The sequence below is a fragment of the Protopterus annectens genome, chromosome 2.part1 (assembly GCF_019279795.1).
Source record: "Protopterus annectens isolate FY-2018-M chromosome 2.part1, PAN1.0, whole genome shotgun sequence".
Classification (NCBI taxonomy): Eukaryota; Metazoa; Chordata; order Ceratodontiformes; family Protopteridae; genus Protopterus; species Protopterus annectens.
In genome coordinates this window covers 673,749,891-673,773,115 of record NC_056729.1, presented here as the reverse complement: position 1 = coordinate 673,773,115, position 23,225 = coordinate 673,749,891, and the positions used below count along the sequence as shown (strand labels likewise).

The 23,225-nt window shown below is 42.8% G+C and overlaps 1 protein-coding gene across 1 annotated transcript in view; it reads right to left on the bottom strand.

Moving 5' to 3' along the window:
• Positions 1–23,225, bottom strand: part of VPS37A (VPS37A subunit of ESCRT-I) — a 1,253,527-nt gene that overhangs the window by 499,724 nt on the left and 730,578 nt on the right. The window contains exons 7-9 of the mRNA XM_044062409.1: positions 19,863–19,987; positions 19,718–19,776; positions 19,567–19,635 (exon numbers count right to left, since the gene is read on the bottom strand). Coding sequence (XP_043918344.1) covers positions 19,567–19,635; positions 19,718–19,776; positions 19,863–19,987 — 253 coding nt within the window. The remainder of the gene's footprint in view (positions 1–19,566; positions 19,636–19,717; positions 19,777–19,862; positions 19,988–23,225) is intronic.

Here is a 23,225-nt window from a genome sequence, read left to right as displayed (position 1 = left end):
GAGGCCAGACCCAGACTTTGGAATCCGGCCGACCGAAGGGCTGCCTGAGGCAGGACAACCCATATGTTATGACTGCAGATGCATCCTTGAAGGACATCATGGTCTTATCTATTTTCTGGACCTCTCAAAAGCACTTGACATGGTCTCACACTCCAGACTGTTAAACACACTATCAAAATGCAAAACCAGCCACTCCACACTCACCTGGTTCCAGAGCTATCTCACTGAGAGGCAGCAAGTAGTCAAATGGGGTAACTCCCTCTCCCAACTGCTGTCAGTCACCTTAGGGTTCCCACAAGTATCCATTCTTGGCCCCTTCTTTTCACATTATTCACCAATAGCCTACATACTGCCACTAATGAAGCCATGTTAATACAATAAGACGATGACTCTACCTTAATTTGTGCAGCCCCAACACTCTACCTTCTTCAGGAAATAACACAGCAAGCCTTCTCTAAAGTAGAAACCTGAATAACCAATGCCCAGTTAATACTCAAGCCCAACAAAACAAAACTCATCCTGTTTCACCATACAAGATCTGCAGACCCCTCTTCGTTATTCAAAATAACCTCAGCAAACAATACCATCATTATCTCAGTCTCCCACACCAAACTCCTGGGGAAGTAATAGACCAAAACATGAACTTTGATCTCCACATAAATCAATCAATCCAAAAAGTCCACAAAAATAGGTAGCCTGTACAGGAGCAAAACTTTTCGTCACAGACAAATCCAAAATCTCCATTGCCAGAACCCACCTTCTCTCCACACTCCTTTATGCATCTCCCATCCTTACTAACATCTAGAAAATTTACATAAACAAACTAGATAGCTGCTATAATAAAACAGCAAAGTTTTCTACAGATCCCATCACTGTCACGCTCTCAAAGTTGTCTCATGGCTAGAATTCCCCAACCTACTAATTTTTAACCAGCTCTCTATGACCCACCAAATACTCAACCCATCTGAGAAAACACCCGCTCTCAAAGGCCTAATTGCTTGCTATTTCAATAACTGGACCCTGCACTCCAGTAGAAAAAAACCTAGTAAATATCACTAAAAGTAGCAATAATGCTGGTACCCCCAAAATCTGGAACTCCCTACCCATCGATATTAGATCCAGCCCCAGCACCACCAAATTTAAGAAACTACTAAAAGATTGTTTAACATCTACCTGGCTCTGCTCATGTACTAACCCTGGATAACTTTCCCTCACTCAGATATAACCTCTAACTACACTTCTATCCACTAACTCCTGTAACCTCCTTCTCCATTACATATATCCCCTTGTCTTCCTGGCAGTTGTAAACCTTATTCTGTCAGATGACATGCTAAATGTAACGTAGAAGCTTAAGAAAATCTAACACAAGCTGTACTGTATTTGTAGTTTGTGTTAATTCATCTCTCGTGTATATATTTTTGTTGATTAATCTCCTATGTATATAAACTGTTTTACTAATCTTTGCTAGAGTATGAGTAGATACAAATAAGCTGTACAGTAAACTTCTTCTTTGTTGTACTAGTCATGTATTAGTTAAAACGTACTTTGATGGAACTTTTCTCCTTGGGCCTCCGCTGAAAATGGACACTGTTGTCCAGTCGGACCATCCTGGTAAACAAATGTTATATAAATAAAAAAAAAAAAATAATAAATGACTTAAAATCTTTGCTTTGCAGAAGCACATAAGGAAAGGATTTATGCCTGGAATCTCTTACATCTGTCTTGCCAGCTGTTCCAGTTATACACACACAAACAATGGAAGTCGCTCACCAAGGTGACTGTTAAACTCGCAGACAGATGCACTGGAAAAGAAATGCATGTTCTTAAGCATGTTAATTGCATGATTAGACGAGTTATGCTAGTGGTCTAGTGAAGAGAGGACACATATGGAGACATCCTGCCTAGGAAACAACTGGCTGGTTTCAAAATGCTCTGGCTTCCCTCAACCCTTCACTCTGACTGCTGACTAACTAAGCCCCAGGAGAGAAATCAGCAGTCAGAGTGAATCTTTCCTCAGTAATTTCTTGCATACAATGAGAGAAGAGCCCAACATCCTGAAATAAACAACAAACAGTAACAAAACATATAAAGTAGAAACAAACACAACCCTGCTTTATATTCCAACTACAACTATATGCAACAACAGAGGGATGGAGGGTGGGTGGTGAGGCTACTACAGCAGTGCAGAATTTGAACATCTACTGTCATGGATAAAACTTACACAACTGTACTATGTTCATCATTCCCACTACTGCAGTAGCTCTTAGGCAATATAGCTGAATACCAAAGCCTACCTATCCTGGAATGAGAACGTCCGTGGATCTAGGAACTCCTGGAGAATGGTCCTAGCACAGTTTGGGCAAGACCTAGAGAAGGAATATAGTTTGTAATGCATTCTGAATGTAAAGAGGACCATGTAGCTGCCTCTAGAATGCTTCTAGAGTCCACCCATTTTCAGTATGCCCTTGAAGAAAAGGCTTTAGTGAAATGTGCCTTGATACTACCTGGAATGAATATTTCATAGTGGGAACAACAAAACAGTTAAAGACAACTACCTGGAAATTGTCTGTTTATAGACATGATGGCAAGGGGTGATGATGAATGGGGGTTGGAGTATGAGAAGTAAATGAGATTGTGGAAGCAGATTCTTACAGAGAACAGCAAACCATACAGATTAATATACTCAAAGTAACAGAATAGTCTAACAATTAAGCCAACGCAGGACTGGAGAAAGGAGATGTTACTAATAAGAATGACTACAAGTGGGGTAAATAAAACAGGCATGAAGGGCAAGAATTTACTAGAAAAAAAACTCAGCAAAAGATCCAAGGTATAGGGAGCAAATATCAAGAGAAGGAAAGATAACAGAGTGGGATGAGGCCAAAAAGAAGTTTGGACTCTAGGCTACAGACTGCCTTCCCTACCAGGGATTGACACAGTATAGGCAAACAGAAAGGTAATGGGAGTGCTATCAATCCTGGTAGAGTTTTTACAGAAGTCTGTTTAACATGGATAATTAGTAGGATCTTCTTCTTTTGGCTTTTCCCGGTTAGGGGTCGCCACAGCGGATCACCTGTCCGCTCATAATTAGCAGAGGAGTTTTATGGTGTCAAATTGCCAGCCTGACGCCCAACCTTCCACAGAAGGCACACACATGCACACACTCACACCTAGGGCCAATTTAGAGCGTCCAATCAAACTACAGCATGTCTTTGGGATGTGGGAGGAAACCAGAGTACCAGGAGGAAACCCACATGACCACAGGGAGGACATGCAAACTCCACACAGAAGGCACCACAGGAGAGAATCGAACCGGAGAACCTCTTGCTGTGAGGCGGCAATGCTAACCAATGCACCACTGCGGCCGCCCATGGATAATTAGTAGGATATTACAACATATTGCATGATAACTATAAGAATCAATCAGAGGAGGTTAGAGAAGATTGGAAAGAGAAAGTACAGTTGTGCACACTTGTCACAAATGTACATGTTAGAGTGTATTCACTGCTGCAGTCATCACATTTGGGTTATCCCTGCCAGGGTAGGCCTCAGTTGGCCTGAATAACAGAGGCTTAGTATTTCTGTGTCAGTTTCTGTCGCTTCAAGACTGATGCCCGGTCATCAGTAGTATAAAGTAAGGCAGCCAATTCCACTACATCAGTTTTTCTTGCCCTGTCAGGAGCCCCCAAGTGGGAGCCAGGATATGGTGGAAGAACCCCACCAGTAGAAAGTAAATACCAAAAAGTTCTTTGTAATAACAGAGAGAGAGAGAGAGAAAGGGGGATGGAGGGAGGGAAACCAGGACTGCAACACTGAATACACTCTAACATCTACATTAATGGTAAGTGTACACAACTCTATGTTCTTCGTGATTCACTGCTGCAGTCATCACATTTGGGTTGATTCCCAAAGCTGAGGAAAACGGTGAAGGCAGTCAAGAAGACTGGGGGCTGGCTAGGATGCCCTGCAAGACTGCAGTGGCAAAGCCTGCCCTGGATTTGGAGAAGATAGGCAGGTGGTAATGCTTAGTGAAGGTATGAACAGATGTCCATGTTGCAGCCTCCAGGATGCCCCTGGTGGGGACTCCTCTGAGGAAAGCTTTTGAGGTGGAGGTTGCACTGGCAGAGTGAGTTCTGGCCCCCTTAGAGGGAGGTTTCCTGTGTTGCTTGTAGCAGAAATGGAAGCAGTGTGCTATCCGTTTGGATATGGCTTTGCCCTCTGCTCCTGCAGCAAAGCAGACTAACAACTGATCAGGCTTTCGGAATGATTTAGTCCTGTCTAGATAGAATCTGAGCTGTCTGTGCACATCTAGAGAGTGCAGTATTTTTCCCCTTTGTTTTGTGGGTTAGGGAAAAAGGTGGACAAATTAATGGATTGGTGGAGAGCCACACTGGACACCACTTTTGGCATGAAGGATGGGTTAGTCCTGAGGGAGACCCCGTCAGCATGGAAAATGATGAAAGGCTCTACAGCCATTAGTGCTTGTAGCTTGGATACTCTTCTTGCTGAAGTGATGGCCAGAAGCAAGGCTGTCTTCCATGAAAGAAACTAATTCTGCTGAAGCTGCTGGTTCAAAGGGGGTCAGGGTGTGTTTCTCTAACACAAAGTTTAGGTCCCAAGCTGGGGTAGGTGCTCTTCTGGATGGCCTCAAGTTGCTAGCCCCTCTGAGGAATGGTTTGAGAGGGCGTGAGAAAAGAGGTTGCTCAGTGCTGAAATGAGCAGAGATAGCAGAGGCATGAATTTTAATAGAGGAAAAGGATAGACCACTGTGTAGTAGGTCAGCTAGGTAATCCAGGATGAGAGGTAGGGAGGGCTGTGCCTTATTGGCTCCCTTAGCCTGGGATCCAGCTGCAGAATCTTTTCCATTTGTCAGCATAAGACTTTCCAGTGCTAGGGCGTCTGGCCTCACGTATAACATCTAGAACCTGTTTACTGAGATTGGCAGCTTGTACACTTGTCAGGGAAGAAGCCAGGCTGCCAAACTGAGGGTCTGCAATTGGGGATGCATGAATTCTCCTTCCCTCTGGGTCAGGAAGGTTGGGATCTGAGGGAGATGCCATGGTGGCAGAGGGGGCAGGCTGCACAGCTGTGGGTACCAGTGCTGGCATGGCCAGTCTGGGGCAATCAGGATTGTCCTTGGTTTTTCCTCCTTTATTTTGAGCAGTACACTGGTAATGAGAGGTAGTGGGGGAAATGAACAGACGGAGAGGTTGACCCACTGGAAAAATAGACCATCCACTTTCCAGGCCCTGCAGTGAGGCTCCCTGGTGCAGAACTTGTTGAGCTAATGGTTGGAGCGGAAAGCAAAGAGGTCTACCTTCGGGGTGCCCCATTTCTGAATTATAAGGGTGAAGGTTCTTTGGTTTAGCTGCTACTGGTGTGGGTCCAGAAGATTTCTGCTTAAGCTATCTGCCAGAGAGTTTAGAGAGCCTGGCAGGAATTGTGCTAACAGGTGTAGTTGCATGGCTGAGGCTGCGTGCCAAATGTCCATGGTCAGCCTGCATAGCAGGTAGGTGCGAGTCCCTCCCTGCTTGTTGATATACCACATCACTGTGGTGTTGTCTGTTTTGATCAGTAGAGCCCCTGGGGAGAGAAGGGGTCTGAAACCTGTCAATGCATGCTGGGCAGCTAACATCTCTTTTTGGTTAATGTGCAGATGTATTTGATGTAGGCTCCATTGGCCCTGTATGCACCTGCTGTTCAGGTGTGCACCCTAGGCATACTCTGATGTGTCTGTGGTGAGGGTCTGGGCAGCATGGGGTGGTGAGAAGGGTAGTCCTTTGTTGTGGTAGCATGCTGCTGCCTACCAAAGGAAATCTTTCCTTAGACAAGGTATCACTGGTATAAGAATTTCCAGGTCTTGAGGGTGTTGACACCAAAGGCTTTTTAGGTACCACTGAAGTTTCCTCATATGCAGTCTTGCATATGAAATGAGTAGAATGCAAGATGCCATGAACCCTAGAGCTTGCAGAATTTTCCTTGCGGATAACTGGGGTCTGGTGGCTAGTTGAGAGAAATAGACTGTCGGCTTTCCTGGGAGCTTGAGGGAGGGTGTCAGCAGTTGAACTAGATTCCATGAAAACATCATCCACAACATCCAGGACAGGATGAATGGCCAGGGGTCTGTGCTGTGGAAGATCTAAAAATTCCTCGAGTCTCTTTACAGACTGAGGGTAGCCCTGACATTCCCACTGGAAATGCTGCATTAAAGTATAAAGGGTTACCCCAAAGGAAAAATCTTCCGGTAGAGAAGCTGAAGGAATGGATTCCTCTGCATCAGAATAATCATAAGCAGAGAGGGGTCACATGTCTTCATATTCAGAGGCATCAGAGTCATCTTTTTCTTTTGGAAGGGGTAGCTTGGCTTACCCTGATCAACATTATAAGGTCTTCCACCATTTTAAGCATTTGAGACTGAGGCAAGGAAGTAGGTGACTGCAATGGTCTGTTTCTTGGGTGTGGTTCGCACCATGGGCCTTAGAAACTCGGTAGTTTTCTAAAGAACAGAAAATGCAAAAGAAGTCGTCGGTATGTGTTGAGAATCGGTAGTGCGAAATATTTCCTCGGAAGCTGGTGCCTGCTCAGCGGCTCCGGACCCATCCAAGGTAGAGACAACCACAGGCTCCTTAGTCGATGAAGAGTTTTGCGGCATACCAGACTCCGAAAGGGTCTCGGTAACGGCCTATGAATCCACAGAAGTGGGGATCAGAGGCTGCAAAAGTGCCTTACTGAGGAGTGTAGAACTGACGACTAGCTTAACGGAAGTGCCATTGGTAGGTTTGAACCTGCGTGGTCTGTTTCTGTCGTTATCCTTACATTTTTTCAAAAGATCAGATGTCGGACGGCTTTACAAAACCGTATCGGAGATAGAGGACTGAGAGCAAAAATATCTAGCTACATTAAGGGCCTGGCGACGTATAGTTCTGGTGTTTAACAAAGCACAAAAGCAACAGCAGGGGACGTTGTGGCCTGGGCCTAAGCAAGTGACGCAGTAAGAATGAAAGTCTGTGTGGCATTTGCTTTCCACAGGCGAGACAATTGTTAACATTTTCTGACATCGGTTAGAGCAAGAAAAAAAGAATCCCCAACGGAGTACTTAGCTTTTGAAGACTTCAACTTCAATTAGGAAAATGAAACTCGGTTAGGGGCCGACAGGCACTCATGCGAACTTGCTTCTGCTTTGGGCTCCTCGGTCAGAAAGACTGATGTAATGATGTCTGCTGCCTTACTTTATACTACCGACGACCAGACGTCAGTCTTGAAGCGACAGCAACCGATGCAGAAATACTAAGCCTCTGGTATTTGGGCCAACTGAGGGCTACACCCTGGCAGGGATAAAGTACAGTTTTGTACCTACAATAAATGTAGATGTTCGAGTGTTCACACTGCTGCAGTCATTACACTTGGGTTATCCTGCCGTCAGGCGGTCCCGCAGTCGGCCAGAGTTCCAAAGTTTTGGTCCGATGTCTGTTGCTGTCGCTTCTTCCCAGACGTCAGTGCGCCAGGGGTATACAAGATGCATCCAAGCCATTTTCTTCAGTTTTTCTTGCCCCAGATGTCAGGTGCCCCCAATAGGTAGTCAATACATATTGCTAATAAAAAATATACATATAAAATAAAAACAATACCTTCAGTTACAAGCAAATACACCACAAAGGTTGTATAGGATAGAAAGGTATAGATAAGTCCAGCTAGTTCAGAGGGGATGGAGGGAGGGTAACCTGGACTGCAGCAGTGTGAACACTCGAACATCTACATTTATGGTAGGTACAAAACTGTACTATGTTCATCGTGTTACACTGTTTCAGTCATTACACTTGGGTAGAATCCCAAAGCTAAGGTTGGGTGGCTGGTCTATAAAGAGTTAGGATTGGCTATGAGGCCCTGCAGAACTGCAGTGGCAAATCCTGCTCTGGATTTAGAGTAAAGACGCAGGTGATAATGCTTGGTAAAGGTGTGCACTGAACTCCAAGTTGCAGCCTCCAAAATTTCTTTGTTAGGTACTCCTCTGAGAAAGGCTGTTGAAGTGGCTGTTGCCCTGTGGAATGTGGCCTAATGGTATTTGGGACTGATTTTCCATGCTGTGTGTAGCAGTAACGAACAGTGTCCTATCTATTTGGATATAGTCTGCTTTGAGATGGCCTTGCCCTGTGATGCTGCATATGCTACAAACAGTTGCTCAGTTTTCCTGAAAGCTTTTGTTTTGTCCAAGTAGAAGTGTAGCTGCCTGTGTATGTCCAAAGAATGCAGAAGTTTCTCCATTTTATTCTGGGGGTTTGGATAAAAAGTTGGCAAATGGATGGTTTGGTTAAGAGCCACACTAGATATCATCTTTGGCATAAAGGTAGGGTTTGTCCTTAAAGAAACCCTGTCCTGATGAAAAATTATAAAAGGTTCCACTGCCATTAATGCCTGTAGCTCTGAGACTCTTCGTGCTGAAGTTACTGCCAGGAGCAGAGCTGTTTTCCATGATAAAAAATTTAGATTGGCTGTGTTGGCTGGCTCACAAGGTGGTATGGTCACTTTTTCCAAAACAAAATTGAGGTCCCAAGTCGATGTTGGTGCTCTCCGGGGCGGTCTTATGTTTTTAGCCCCTAAGGTACTGCTTTAGTAAGGGATGAGAGAATAAAGGAGGATCCATGTTGTAATGTGCTGAAATGGCAGAGGCGTGGATCTTAATTGATGAGAAGGATATGCCTCTGTCCAGCATCTCAGTTAAGTATTGTAATATCTGAGGAATGCTTGGAACAACAGGGTCAAGGTTTTGAGCCTGGTTCCAGGCGCAGAATCTCTTCCATTTTTCTGAGTATGCTTTCCTGGTGCTAGGTCTCCTGGTCTCCAAAATGACATCCATAACAGCTTTAGAGAGAGGTGTTACCTGTTTGGCTAATGTATCTGCCATGCAGCTAGGTTTAGGGCTTTGAGCTGACCGTGCAGGATCTGATTGTTGAGTCAGAAGGTGTAGAATTTGAGGCAAAATCCATGGTGGTCCTTGAGCCAAGTTCTGTAAGATAGGGTACCAGTGCTGGCGTGGCTAGTCTGGACCAATCAGGGTCATCTGTGGTTTTTCTTGTCTGGCTTTTAGGAGTACCTTTGAAAGGAGAGGCAGTGGTGGGAAGGCATAAACTTTTAGGTTTTTCCAGCTGAACAAGAGAGTGTCCACTTTCCATGCTTGTTTGTGATAAGTCCTTGTGCAGAATTTTTGTAGTTGGCAATTCAGTAGGGAGGCAAAAAGATCTATGTCTGGGCATCCCCATTTTTGCGTTATCATGATGAAGATTTGTGGATTCAGTTTCCATTCATGAGGGTCCATGATATTTCTGCTTAGATCGTCTGCCAGAGTATTTTTCTTTCCTGGCAGAAATTGTGCTTGCAGTTGAACTTGATAAGTTAGAGCTGTGTTTCACAAGGTCATGGCTTGCCTGCATAGGGTATAAGAATGAGTGCCCCCTTGCTTATGTACCACATTACTGTGGTGTTGTCTGTCTTTAGTAATAATTGTCCTGGATGCAGAAGGTCCTTAAAAGCTGTTAGGGCATTTTGAACAGCCAACATCTCTTTTTGATTGATGTGAAGATGCATCTGGTCTGTGGTCCACTTGCCCTGAATGCATTTTCCTGCCATGTGTGCTCACCCGGCGTAATATGAAGCATCTGTTGTTAGAGTTTGCCTGGCTGTGGGTTGGGTAAAAGGCTGGCCCTTGTTTAGGTGACATGCCTGTGCCCACCATCGAAACTCCTGTTGTAGGCAGGGAATCATTGGTATTACTGCTTCTAAACTGTGAGAGTGTTGAGTCCAAACACTTTTTAGGTACCATTGTAATTTCCTCATATGCAGTTTGGCATATGGTATTAGTAGAATGCAGGATGCCATGAATCCCAGGGCCTGCAGAATTTTTCTTGCAGGGAGATGGGACTTTTTTGCCAGTAATTGAAAATATTGAGTTAGTTGAACTTGTTTGACTGGCGTGAGGTAAGCCATCTGGGCCGTTGTATTTAAGCTGGCATCCAGGAATATAATCTGTTGCGAGGGCACTAGTTTTGACTTCTTTTCGTTTATTGTGTACCCCAGAGAAATTACCAACCTTTTTACAAATGCCAGATGCTGTAGAAGAATGTCCTTTGTCTCTGCTTGAATGAGGCAGTCGTCCAGGTATGGATATATTTGAATTCCTCTTTGTCTGCAAAATGCAATTACTGGTGCCAGGCACTTTGTGTAGACCCTGGACGCAGTAGATAAGCCAAAGGGCAGTGCACAGAATTGGTAGTGCATTGTACCAGCTTTGAATCTGAGGTATCTTCTGTAATCTTGTCTGATAGGGACATGCAGGTATGCCTCTTTGAGGTCCAGAGTAACAAGCCAAGCCTTCTTGCCCAGCATGGGTAGAAGATGCTGTAATGTTAACATTTTGAATTTTGGAATATCCAGGTAAGTATTCAGAATTGAAAGGTCTAGTATGGGCCTCCAGGCCTTGTCCTTTCTGGGGACCAAGAAGAGTAGAGTAAAATCCTTGTCCTTGTTCCTGTTGTGGTACTTTTTGAATAGCTCTCATGTCCATGAGGGCTGAAATTTGTTTTTGTGCCTCTGCCCATTGATTTTGTGGCAGGTCTAGCATTCCTTTTAGTCTTGGTAAAGTATGAAAGTGGAACCTGTAACCTTGAGACACAATATTCAGAACCCATTTGTCTTGGGTGATTGTTTGCCAGTTTTGAGAAAAAAGTGCTAGTTTTCCCCCCAAGGTGGCTTCCAAAAGGGACGTGCTTGGCGTACGAAGGGGAAAGTCATTGTGACCGTTTCCTGTAAGGTTGAGACTTGTCCTCACCTCCTTTTGGGGTTGAGGAGCCCCACTGTCGTTGTCTGTTTGAGCCTTGGGGTTGAGATCTGCCTCTTGGGCATCTGTATCTGCCTCTCTGTGGCCTGACACTGTAAAGGACCAATTCTTTGTTGGCCAATTTCTGCTAAACCGAGGTGGCTGTACCTGTAAGAAATCCTTCACTGTTTGCAGAGATTTAGCTTTATCCTCCATTTTCTTTAACACCTTTTCTGCCTTAACACCAAACAAGGTATCATGCTGTAAAGGAGCATACAAGAATTTTGCCTTAACATGATCAGGTAAACTCTGTTCTTTTAACCAAGCATGTCTTCGAATCACAGAACCTTTAACTGCGGCTCTACAAGAGGCCTCTAAAGAATCAAAACCACATTGCAGAGTATGTTTTCCCACCTGTTCAACTGCATGCAATAAATCCTGCATTTCTTTACAATCAGGAGCTTCTCAGCTTGCAAGCATTTTCTGGTTTAACTGAGCCATTAAATATTGTTGGTACTTAAGCATGTGAAACTATCAATTTAAAGCTCTTACTGATAAAGTTGCAGAAGTGTATACTTTCTTCCCCCATCTATCCAAAGCTCTGGAATCACTGTCAGAGGGTACTGGATTTTTTGCAATGGAAGCCTTAACCCCTTTTGGACCCTGGGAAATGGTTTCTGGATTAGCATAAGGGTTTTTGTAAAGAAAGTTGAGAGAGACAGAGACTCTATAGTACCTGTCTGGCTTGGCTGGAGCAGGGGGCAAAGAATCAGGAGATAAGCTGGATTCAGAGAACACATCATCCACAATGTCTAGCACAGGCAGAATAGCCAGTGGCCTGTGCTGAGGTAATAAATGGAAATCCCTGAGCCTTTTCTTGGATTCTGAGTAATCCTGACTTTCCCAATGGAAATGCTCCCTCATGGTATGTAAAGTTTCCCCAAAAGAATAATCCTCAGGAGGAGAGGCTGAAGGGATAGATTCTTCAGTATCACAGTCATCATAGGGGGGTAGAGAGTATCCCTGGTCTGAAGAGGAATCAGAGGGAATGGAAACCTGATCAGAGGAATCAGTCTGTATCCTGCCTAGGCCTTTTCTCAGGAGGGGGATGGGAACCCCTGATTAGAGTAATGAGGTCTTTGGCCATTTTAAGCATCTGTTTCTTAGGCATGGAGGACTGTCCAGGAGAATGCTGTACTTATTTGTCTTTAATGATGTTGTTGTTTTAATGGTAAGTTGTGAAGGTCTGAAAACACCCTCAGAAGCCGATGCCTGCTCAGCGGCTCCGGACCCATCTGAGGGAATAGTTTCCGTAGGCCCAATACCTTGAGTTTCCAGAAGCCTAGTTGTCTCCACGTGGGAGTCGGAAGCAGCCTGTGGCTCTGAGGTAGCGGGTGTCAGGGGCTGCAAAAGCGCCTCATTGAGATTTGGCGAACCGGCGACTGGCCTAGAAGAGGTTTCCTCGATGGTTTTGGACCTCGGATGCCTGTCTTTGTGTTTTTTCGGTAATGAGGTCGTTGGTTGATCCGATGGCATGCTATAATTAAACCTTCGGCCAATGTAGTGCAAAGCAAAATCAAAACATTTTTTATAGTGCGTTTGTTAAATCTAGCACAAAACTGACAACGAGTGACATTGTGAACAGGGCCTAGGCATGGAATACAGTAAGAGTGGAAGTCCTTATGAGGTATTTGCTTCCCACAAGAAATACAATTAACTTTTTCTGACATTGGTCTAAGGCAAGAAAAAAGTTTCCCCAATGGGGTACTTAGCTTTATTGAAGACTTTAGATCTGAAATTCAACTTCAAAAATCTCTGGAGTCGGCCGACCGGCACTTGCAAACTGCATCTGCCAGGCACCGTGCGGCAGAAACGACTGAAGAAAATGGCATCGTATGCACCTTATATACCCCTGGTGCACTGACGTCAGGGAAGAAGCGACAGCAACCGATGCCGAACCAAGACTTTGGAACTCTGGCTGACTGCGGGACCGCCTGATGGCAGGATAACCCAAGTGTAATGACTGCAGCAGTGTAACACGAACATCCTAAATGTGATGACTGCAACAGTGAAACACGAAGAACATCTAAAAAGGCAATATAAAGAACAACAATAGCAGGACATTTGCATGGCTCCCAAAGTATGCAAGAAAATTCTGAAAGTTTATGACTTCTGCTTATAAGCGTTTCAATAAGTATTTGCATACTGCAAGCAGACTTCCAAATAATGTTTTCCTTGTGTAGATAACAAATGTCTGATGTGTGATGGGACACCTTGGGGTGGCTGGGATGTCTTTTGGGAACGTAACAAATTGGCAGATTTTAGAAATTCCCAACAGAATACTCAGTCAGAAATTGTCAGAAATACTGGAGGAACAAATGGTTGTAACCAAGGAAAGTATTCTTTTGAGATGGGATACGAGTTGGCCAAACATGGTAAAGCCCTACTACGTTTAATGCTACTGACAGCCAAAAAAGGAATTACAAGAAAATGGAAATGAAAATCTAAAATTGTAATTGAAGTTCTTAATACTGTAAAGAGATAAAAGAACTGGAAGTGGGAAAAGAAGCAAACTACCAATAAATAAATGGAATTTGTGGGAACAATACATGCAAAACGATGTTCAGGAAGTGGAGTGAGGTTTAAGGGATGGCAGGAGTTGAGCAATGTATGCAATGTTGGAGTGAATGATAATTTTTCAGAGGAAAAAATATGTATAATGCATGAAAATTAAATGTATTTGATACGGCCTGTTTTCTTTTCTAATAATGTATGTGAACCCAGGTCTACAATGCAAGAACTTCATAAAGGTGTTTAAATAAAAAAAAAAAAAAAAAAAGTTGAGGGTAGTGGAAAACGTCCCCACCCCAGAATTCCTCAATAAAACCAGGTTGCAATATGAGACAAAGCAGGGATTCTAAAAAGGTGAAATAATTATGTTGTGAGAACAGTAGGCTTGACGTACGCAGTGCAATCCTCAGAAACTGTGTTGTACTATGAAAAAAAACACAGTCTTCCCTGAACTTGCAAAGGACCATGACACCAACATGCCATGCTGCACTATCAATCAGCATGATATGCAGTTGTAGTAAGGCCAAAAACAGTAATGAAATTTAGGAAAGCGTGGGACTGATGCAAGGTAAACTTTATGAGGGAACAGGGGCAAGAAAACAGACTTATCTGACTAAGCAGGATCAACAGATTATTAGACAGGGAAAGAAATGGACAAGACCAGATGGTTCACGTGGCCTTCTGTGCTGTCAACATCTGTTTCTATGAAAAAGGTATCCAAGTCACATTTTGCATTAATGGCAGCATCTGAATGAAATGTCTGGAACTGTCTCCATGTGGGTTCTAAAATCAGGAAAGCTTTAAGTATAAGAGATATGGCTTGAAGGAAGAGAAATACTGTGGAAGAACAAACATTCTGATGCCACACAACAATAATTGAGCTTTTAAGGCAGGTGAAAAGAACGTGGGCTGGAATACTGACATGTACCTTTTGCTCTTTGCCAGTTGTAAGAGAAGATGATGTCAGCGCTGTGCTTGGAAGTGGAAGCAGCAACCACTCTGATAACACTTCTCATAAAATAAAAAGCAGGAAAAGGGCTGACGCTGTATAACTCTTGCCCAGGTTTTGTCAGTGCCCAGCATCTTGTCAAGCACCAGGTTTACTGTTCATTTTATATGAAAATTACATAAGTAGAAAGACAATGCACTGAAGCTGTGGAATCTAAATTGTAGTGAGGACACCTGCACCAATTACCAAAACAGATAATTTAAAAAGCTACTACTGTACTCTGACATGCAATAAAGGATGTATGTATGAGAGGATGTCGAAAGTCTGAGGACCATGTGATCCACAGAGCAGTCCAACTAAAGGCGCAAAAATGGGTATATATGTTCCAACACTGAGGTTGTAGTGGCTCACAGGATTTCCTTAATACAGAGATACAACTATTTCAGTTAATATACATTAGTAAGATGGGTTTGCAGAAGAACACAGGTAGTGCTGCCTCTCCTTAAAACAATAATGACACAACAGCAAGTTTTAACATTTGTTGTATTTATTATGCCATTCACACTTTATAGGTTCATAGGTAGGTACTAGGCTATTGGCCCAAGGGCCTACGTAAGCCTAGTCAACAAGGTTCCCTGGCTTACGCCACCCAAGAAAGTTATTTTCCTGTGCCACTATCGAGCAGAGACACAGAAGTGATACCTGGGGTGTATTTCCTATTTCCCATCTACTCATCAAGAATTTTCTTGAGGAGTGCTAATGAAGAACTTTGCTTGACATGGATGGGTAGCCTGTTCCAGAGTATGGGAAGTCTCTGGGACAGGAATCTATCCCTCCAGCATGTTCTGTTTATTGTGGTGACAAGGTTTAGGTCCCTAGAGCATGTAGCTCGGAGGGATTGGGATTTCTTTAGGTGTAGCATGTCCAACAGCTCTGGGTTTTACATAACTTCATATGTTAGGCAGATATCACCTCGGAGTAGGCGATATGCTATGAAGTAAAGCTGTAGTTTTTTGAGGCGGTCAGTGTAGGGCATTTGTTTGAGGCCAGTAATCCTCTTTGTGAGGTACTTCTGTGACCTTTCCAGCTGCTGCAGATGTCTTGTGAGGTACATTCCAAAAGGGACGTTGTACTCTATAATGGGTCTAATGAGTGTCGAGTAGAGGGGCACAATGACCTGTTTTCCTGGATGAGAACCCTTTTATGATGAGGTGTGCCACGTAGAAGGACTTCCTGATTACTGTGGCGATGTGACTATCAAATGAGAGACTACTGTCCACCTGTGTCCCAGGGTTTCTTATTACGCATTCAGTGTTAAGTAGATTGCTGCCTATGTGGTAGTTCATGGGTACAAAGTTTTTACCAAAGGGGATGACACTGCACTTTTTGGCATTGAGCTTGAGGCCATGGCTCTGACACCAGGCATCTGTCTCAGTGAGGCCCTTCTGTAGGATGTCCACATAATTTGGGGACTTTACTATGGCTCCTAGTTTGCAGTCATCTGCGAACTACATTAGCCAGAGGCCTTCTGTGTTAGCCTGTACTTCAGAGAAGTAGATACCAAACAGGAGAGGTCCCAGGACGGAATCCTGTGGTACTCCACTTGTCACTGCTTTGAGGTCAGATTTGGAGTCTGCAACGTTTACAGTGTAGGTTCTGTCAGTGAGCCAGATGACAACCCATCTTGTGACATAGGAATTTATACCTAGTTTAGTGAGTTTAGCTATAATTCCAGAATGGGGGATGGTGTCAAAAGCCTCGGCGAGGTCAAGATAGGCTGTGTGAACCACCTTACCCTCATCTACGACTTTGGTGACTGCCTCAAAGAAGTCGATCAGGTTCAGGAGGCATGATCTGCCTTTCATAAAGCCCAAAATGGGTGGGATCCAGAGTTTGGAGGTTACCAATGTCTTTGTTTATGAGTTCCACGATGATACGTTCCATGGCCTTGAAGACCAGGCTCGTCAGGCTAATAGGTTGATAGTTCCCGGGATCAGTGGTGGCTCCCCCTTTGTGGAGTGGGATAAATATTGCTGTGCACCATTCAGTGGGCACAAAGCCTGATGCAACGCTATTACTGAACATGGTGCTTAAGTGGAGAGCCAGTTCATTCTGAAGTTCCTGTAAAACACAGCCTGGGATGTTGTCCGGTCCCATGGATGCTGTGTTTTTGGCTATAGAGAGTGCAGCTTTTACCTGCGTAGTTGTGATTACAGGGACTCTGCATTCTTCCTGTATCGATATGGGTCCTTTAGGGGGTGGGGGTAAAGTTAGCACTGAACCTATCTGCCAGAATGTTGGCAATATCAGTTGGTTCTATAATTTTCGTGCCTATGTGCTGTAGCTCAGACCAGATCTGGGTATTGCTATCAAGATTCTTGACATAGCTATAGAATGCTTTGTGGTTGTCCTTGGAATTAGTGAAGATTTTGTTTTCGTAGGTATCTTTGGAGGATCTTATAAGGGATCTCAGCTTCTTACTGAGGCTGACCAGGGAGCTCCTCCACTCATGGGATTTTACTCTCTTTTGCAACAGCTTCTTCCTTCTGTTGCGCAGTTTGTTTATGGCAGGGGACCACCAGATTGACTTCCTTTTTTTGGAGGATAGCATCTTGGTTCTGTTTGGGATAGCACAATCCATTCACTCGTACAAGTGCTTATAGAGTGTATTTGTGTAGGATTCAGCGGTTGCAACTGCACTGTCCATCTGCATGGGTGTCATAAAGTTCACCACTTCTGTCTTAGCATGAAGTTGGCTTTGGAGAAATTGTTTACTGTGGTTTCCTTAATGGGGGGTGGGGGTTGGGATGTGGATATCAAGGGTGATTAGCTTATGGTCCGATCGGACCAACGAGGAGTTGACTTCAGGTGTAGAACACTGGTCACTCATGTTGGTAATGACTAGGTCTAGGATACTGTTGCCCCTGGTGGGGGGGGGGGTGTGGATAAGTTGACATAGGGCATTGGAGTTTATGAATTCCAGAAAGCGTTGAGCTAAGGAGTTAGTACAGGAGTAGTTTTGCAGTTAATGGTGGGGTAGCTGAAGTCGCCCATTATTAGGGTGTTTGGTTGAACCCTAATATTTTCCAGTACATCAAGAAAAGAGGAGTGGGAATCCTGGGGCATGGGTGGGGGATCTGTAGCAAGCTACAATTTGGAATGCAGTTTTGCCCAGAGTTAGTTGCACTTGGATAACCTCGGATGCATTATGTTGAGCAACTAGCCTGGACGTGTGGATATCCTTAATGAATATGGACACACCTCCGCATTTAGTGTTTCGGTCCAGGTTACGTGGCCAAAAAGTGTGATACGAGTTATAGCCTGGTAGTGCAGGGGTGCTCTCTGGAGCCTTGAACCAGGTCTCAAAGACATAACTCAGGATTGAACCCTGGTTCTTAGCCCTACAATCTAATGCTCTATCCTCTGAGCCACAGCAACATCTTTTATATTTCACAGCTACAGGACTCAATATCATCATCTTCTTTCAGCTGTTCCCGTTAGGGGTCGCCACAGCGGATCATCCGTTTCCATTTCTTCCTGTCCTCTGCATCTTGGTCTGTCACGCCAACCACCTGCATGTCCTCTCTTTCCATATCCATAAACCTTAACTTAGGCCTTCCTCTTTTCCTGTTAACCTGGTAGCTTCATCCTTAGCATCTTTTTCCCAAAATACTCAGCATCCCTCCTCAGCACATGTCCAAATCAACGTAATCTTGCCTCTGTGGCTTTGTCTCCAAACCTTCTAACCTGGGCTGACCTTCTAATATATTTATTCCTAATCCTGTTCACCCTCGTCACACCCAGTGCAAATCTTATCTTTAACTCTGCCACATCCAGCTCTAACTCCTGCCTTTTAGTCAATGCCACTGTCTCCAACCCATATAACATAGCTGGTCTTACTACCCTCTTGTAGACCTTCCCTTTCACTCTTACTGGTACTCGTCTGTCACAAATTACTCCTGACACTCTTCTCCACCCACTCCATCCTGCCTGTACTGTCTTCTTCACCTCTCTTCCACACTCACCATTACTGTATTTAAACTCCTCCACCTTCGCCACCTCTACTCCTTGCATCCTCACCATTCCTCTATCTTCCCTCTCATTCACACACATATATTCTGTCTTAGTCCTGCTGACCTTCATTCCTCTTCTCTCTAGTGCATAACTCCATCATTCCAGGGTCTCCTCCACCTGTTCCCTACTCTCACTACAGATCACAATGTCATATGCAATCATCATAGTCCACAGGGACTCCTGTCTGATCTCATCCGTCAACCTGTCCATCACCTTTGCAAATAAGAAAGGGCTCAGAGCTGATTCTTTATGTAATCCCACCTCCACCATAAATGCATCCGTCATTCCCACCGCAGACCTCACTGCTGTCACACTACCCTCGTACATATCCTATACCACACTTACATACTTCTCTGACACTCCCGACTTCCTCATACAATACCACAACTCCTCTCTAGGCACCCGGCCATATGCTTTCTTTAAGTCTACAATATTTCTGAAAGGAATCTAATATATCTGCGGGATGAGCACCCCAGTACACTTAAAACACAATTCTCCAGGGAAATATTGTTATATTCTTGACTAACTGCCTTTTCAATCTATCAGTCTTTGATAACCATCTAAGAAAACTACATATGAAATGCTTCTCAGTAACAATTCACTTGAAAATTATTTATACTTTGTCTTGTGAGGAACGTTTCACTACTTTGCCCCTGAACCCCGAAATGTATATTGTTATCACACAAATATGAAGACTGAGAACTCCTGGTTAAGTAATACCCATTTACAAAATGCACCATACTTGCATTCTAGTTAGCATAAAATATAACACAACAGCATCAGTAACCAAATTACACTACTTTCTAGCATCAGCTTTACAAACCATTTCAAACATGTTTTGTAGATTCTGAATATACTCAAAGAAACATTCTACAGTAAGTAAGGGAGTATATTTCATAAAAAGGATGGTAACGAGTAAAAAAAAGCTCAGGAAAGGTATTGATCGATGCTAAACTATCTGAATAAATCCAAACTCCTGACTCGTAAGTGAATGCACCCTCCTTACAATAAAGTATGTCTCCTTGACCTAATCTACAAATACAGTCTCATCAACATTTATTTTGGCTAGTGCAAACCGTAAGTGTGAATTAAAACTAAATTATAAAGAAACATAACATTTTTGAAAGGTTTCCTGTGACTGGTAAACAATGTGGGACAATACCTCATCAAGTTCATGCTGTCTCTGCATCTTCTGTTCAATTAGACTTTTCATCTGTGTCAGCTGCTCATACTAGAAGAACAGACAAAAGCAGGTGAAGTATATAAAAAACATATTTCAAAACTAGTTACACATGTAATTCAAGTTTGCATACTTTTTCAAGTATCTCTTCTCTTTTTGCTTCTAGACTGGGTTCCAGCTGCAGATTTTTTTCTGTGATTAGAGAGATAAGCAGATTTAATACAACTCTGAAAATGAAATAATTCAATGAAAGGAAAAAAGTGTTGAACTGGGCATACTTGCCAACTCCTCGATACTATTCAAAAGGTCATCTTTGTCTGTGGCAAACTGATTTAGCTGAGGAATTTGAAGAGAATATTTGAACAAGTCATTTTGGTCCACCAGATCTTGCAAGTCAGATACACTAGGGTGAGGAAAAAAACATGTTTTAAGTATTTCTTTACTCTTCTTGCAAAGGCCATTACAAATCCTTTACGAATTTAAAGGAAACTTTCACATTCAAAAGTGACACTTGCATTTCTATATGCTGCAAGTGTTGAGTCACTTTTACTGTGCATTGCCTAACATAATTTATCTTAAACGCAAGAAATAAATGCGGTAAATATGCATTTTTACAATAACCGTACTATTCAGTATTAAACTGATGTAATACCCTTTTCCACTGTTCCAATGGAAAATGCTTATGTGAAAAAAAAAAACAAGCTGACTAGATGACAAATACTTTAGACTCAAATAAACTGGTATTGGAAGATCATAATGAGTGGGAAGAAGACTACTAACAAGTGAATCTAGCAAAAGAGGTGGGAGAATGTGAACCATCACTCCCACTAGATAGAATTCAAACAGGTAAAATGTGGTTTTGCAAGAAATGTATGAAAGAATGAAGTCTGTGGTGTGTGTTAAACTGGTAGAAGAAATGTAAAGCATAAATCCTACTGTACATCAGTGAATAGACTGAATAAAGTCATTAAAACTACTTTTCTTTTCATTAGTATTTGCATGAAAGTTTCCAGATGTAATTGTATGTTACTTTATAAAGGAGTCCCATACAGTATACAGTCACAGATATTTTTACTGCGAGATGGGGGGCTACCAGTGACTGCCATATATACCAGTGATATTAAAGTAAGAAGTACTTTTTTTAGCAGTAATGCTTCCAGGGTTGACACTTTAACAGGATGAGAAAGGCTGGGGAGAAGCAGGTTAAATAAAAGCTTGTGATCTTTGGCTGCTGGGAGGGAGTGTAAATATAAATTGACCATATATAGAGAATTAGAAGATGACAGCGTCCTATACTTCTGTAGAGGCAGACATCTAAATTATCATTCTTTGTTTTAGCTTTTTTGCTTAAAAAATCTATAGCTTAAGCAAAGAGAATGTGATGAAAATCGTGAAGAATTGTCTTTTTTTTTTTTGTATTTGCAAAGTAACTAGCTGAGGTTTCTCTATTACCACCTGCTTTTGGCTGAAGATAAGCAGCCTGCAAGTGCAGGCAATCAGTCATGGGATGTCTGTAATGTGTTCCAAGTGAAACTTATGAGGTACAATTAATGAACTCTTTAAAAGGATACTTGGCAAACATATGAGTGAAAATAAAAAGTAAAATAAGATATAAATTTTGAGACTGTAGGAAGTAAACAGTTACACAAACAGGTGCCTTCCCCGCAGCCTCAGTACTTTCATGGATTAAAAATAACCATGCAAAATTTAGCTTATTTAAGGTTATCATGCTTACTTTTCCTTAAGGGTAAACTTTAATGTTTGCTGAAAGCATGCACATTGCTTTTTCACATCTGGTATGGAAATACAAACAAAAACAGACAGCAATCTGTGTAAATGTGACTACAGGCTATAACATGCTCATTAGCAATTGTTAACCCTAAATTTAGTACCATCTGTAGGTGCAGTGTCAATATGGGACTACTGATCTTACTTGGAAGAACAGACTTTTTTGGAATATGCATTTCATTGTGCGTGTCGGTTGGAAGTTTAAATGAGAATATTTTGAAAATGTATTTAGTGTTTGCATCTTGGGTGTTCTTAAATCAAGTGAAGTGTGTGAAATGCAATAAGTTCAAAGAAGCAACTACATATGAAATTAGCCTTCCAGTCAGAGTGTGCATCTAAACTGCAAAACGGAAACATATATTCAAAATAACAGTCATTACATTTGTGAAAGTAACAGCTTTTTATCAAAATGGCTGCTTCATCAGTATTAACTTGGAATGCAAACTGCCTTACAGGTTTAGAGAAAACACAAAAAGGGTTGAATAATATTAAAAACTGTAGGGTGCAAACAGCAATGTTATAGGAAATGTATTTGGATAGAAAATTAGCATATGAATGTAACAAAGTACTTCAGGGTAAATACTCAGCAGGACATCAGGGACAAAAGGAAATGGGGAATAAAGACTCTGATTGTAAAAGAGGCCCCAAGAATGACTGAAGAGGAAAAATGGACAATGTTAGATGTGGTGGCAAAGGGTTATTGGCAGGGGAAGATGATTATTCTAGAATGAGAAGTTATGTACTTACCATAACGTTCCATGTTAGTTGTCTTTTTCTCACCTTCTTTCTTACTGGATGGGTTCGGAGCTGAACCTCGGCTCCGACTCGGCCTAATACTAAAGCTCGAGAGCTATTTTTACCGGCTCAAGGCTATACTATGTCCCATAATGCTAGGCGTGATATACCCAGATCTCGTTTGACAGATAACACTATGGACATACATGTCCCACCACCAATAGAGAATATATTTAACAAATATATCTAACCTTGTCTACATATAACCCTTACAGGGGTTACCAAGGGGGAGCAAGAGAGCTAGGTGAGGAGATAACTCTGGTGACAAAAAACACCTTGAACAAGATACTCTAGGTCTTTCCAGGCTAGGGGGATGGAGGGGGGGACAGAAGAAAGAAGGCGAGAAGAAGACAACTAACATGGAACGTTATGGTAAGTACATAACTTCTCAATGTTAAGTTGTCAATCTCGCCTTCATTCTTGCTGGATGGGACAGCGTCCCTAGTACCTTAGTCCCGGGTGGCTCAATGGAACAGACTCTTGAGTACAGTGGAACCAAAATCAGCCCGACTTCTGGAGGCTATGTCCAGTTTGTAATAAGAAATGAAGGTATGAGGAGAGGCCCATGTGGCCACTGCACAAATGGAATCCATAGGTAATCTTGCTTGAAAGGCTACTGAGGAAGCTAATGCTCTAGTTGAATGAGCTCTAGGCTTTGCAGGGAGCTCCTTATGCCTCAATTGATAGATTAACGTGATAAGAGCGGTCAATGATCTGGACAAGGTTACTTTAGAAACTGGCCGGCCTTGCTTTCCTTCAGCGTAAGACAGGAAAAGCTGTTCTGATTTTCTGGTCTGTTTAGTTCTATCCAGATAGAAACGTAGTTGACGGTGAACATTCAAACAATGTAATCTTCTCTCAGCTCTATCCGTATAATTTGGAAAGAAGACTGGGAGATCAATGGTCTGGTTGAGAATTTTTTTTCACAGAGTACCTTAGGTAAAAAAGATGGATTAGTCCTAAGAGACACTCTGTCTTTGTGAAAAACAAGATAAGGGGGGCGCACAGAGTGTGCTTGTAGTTCCAAAACCCTTCTCGCTGAGGTAATGGCTACCAAG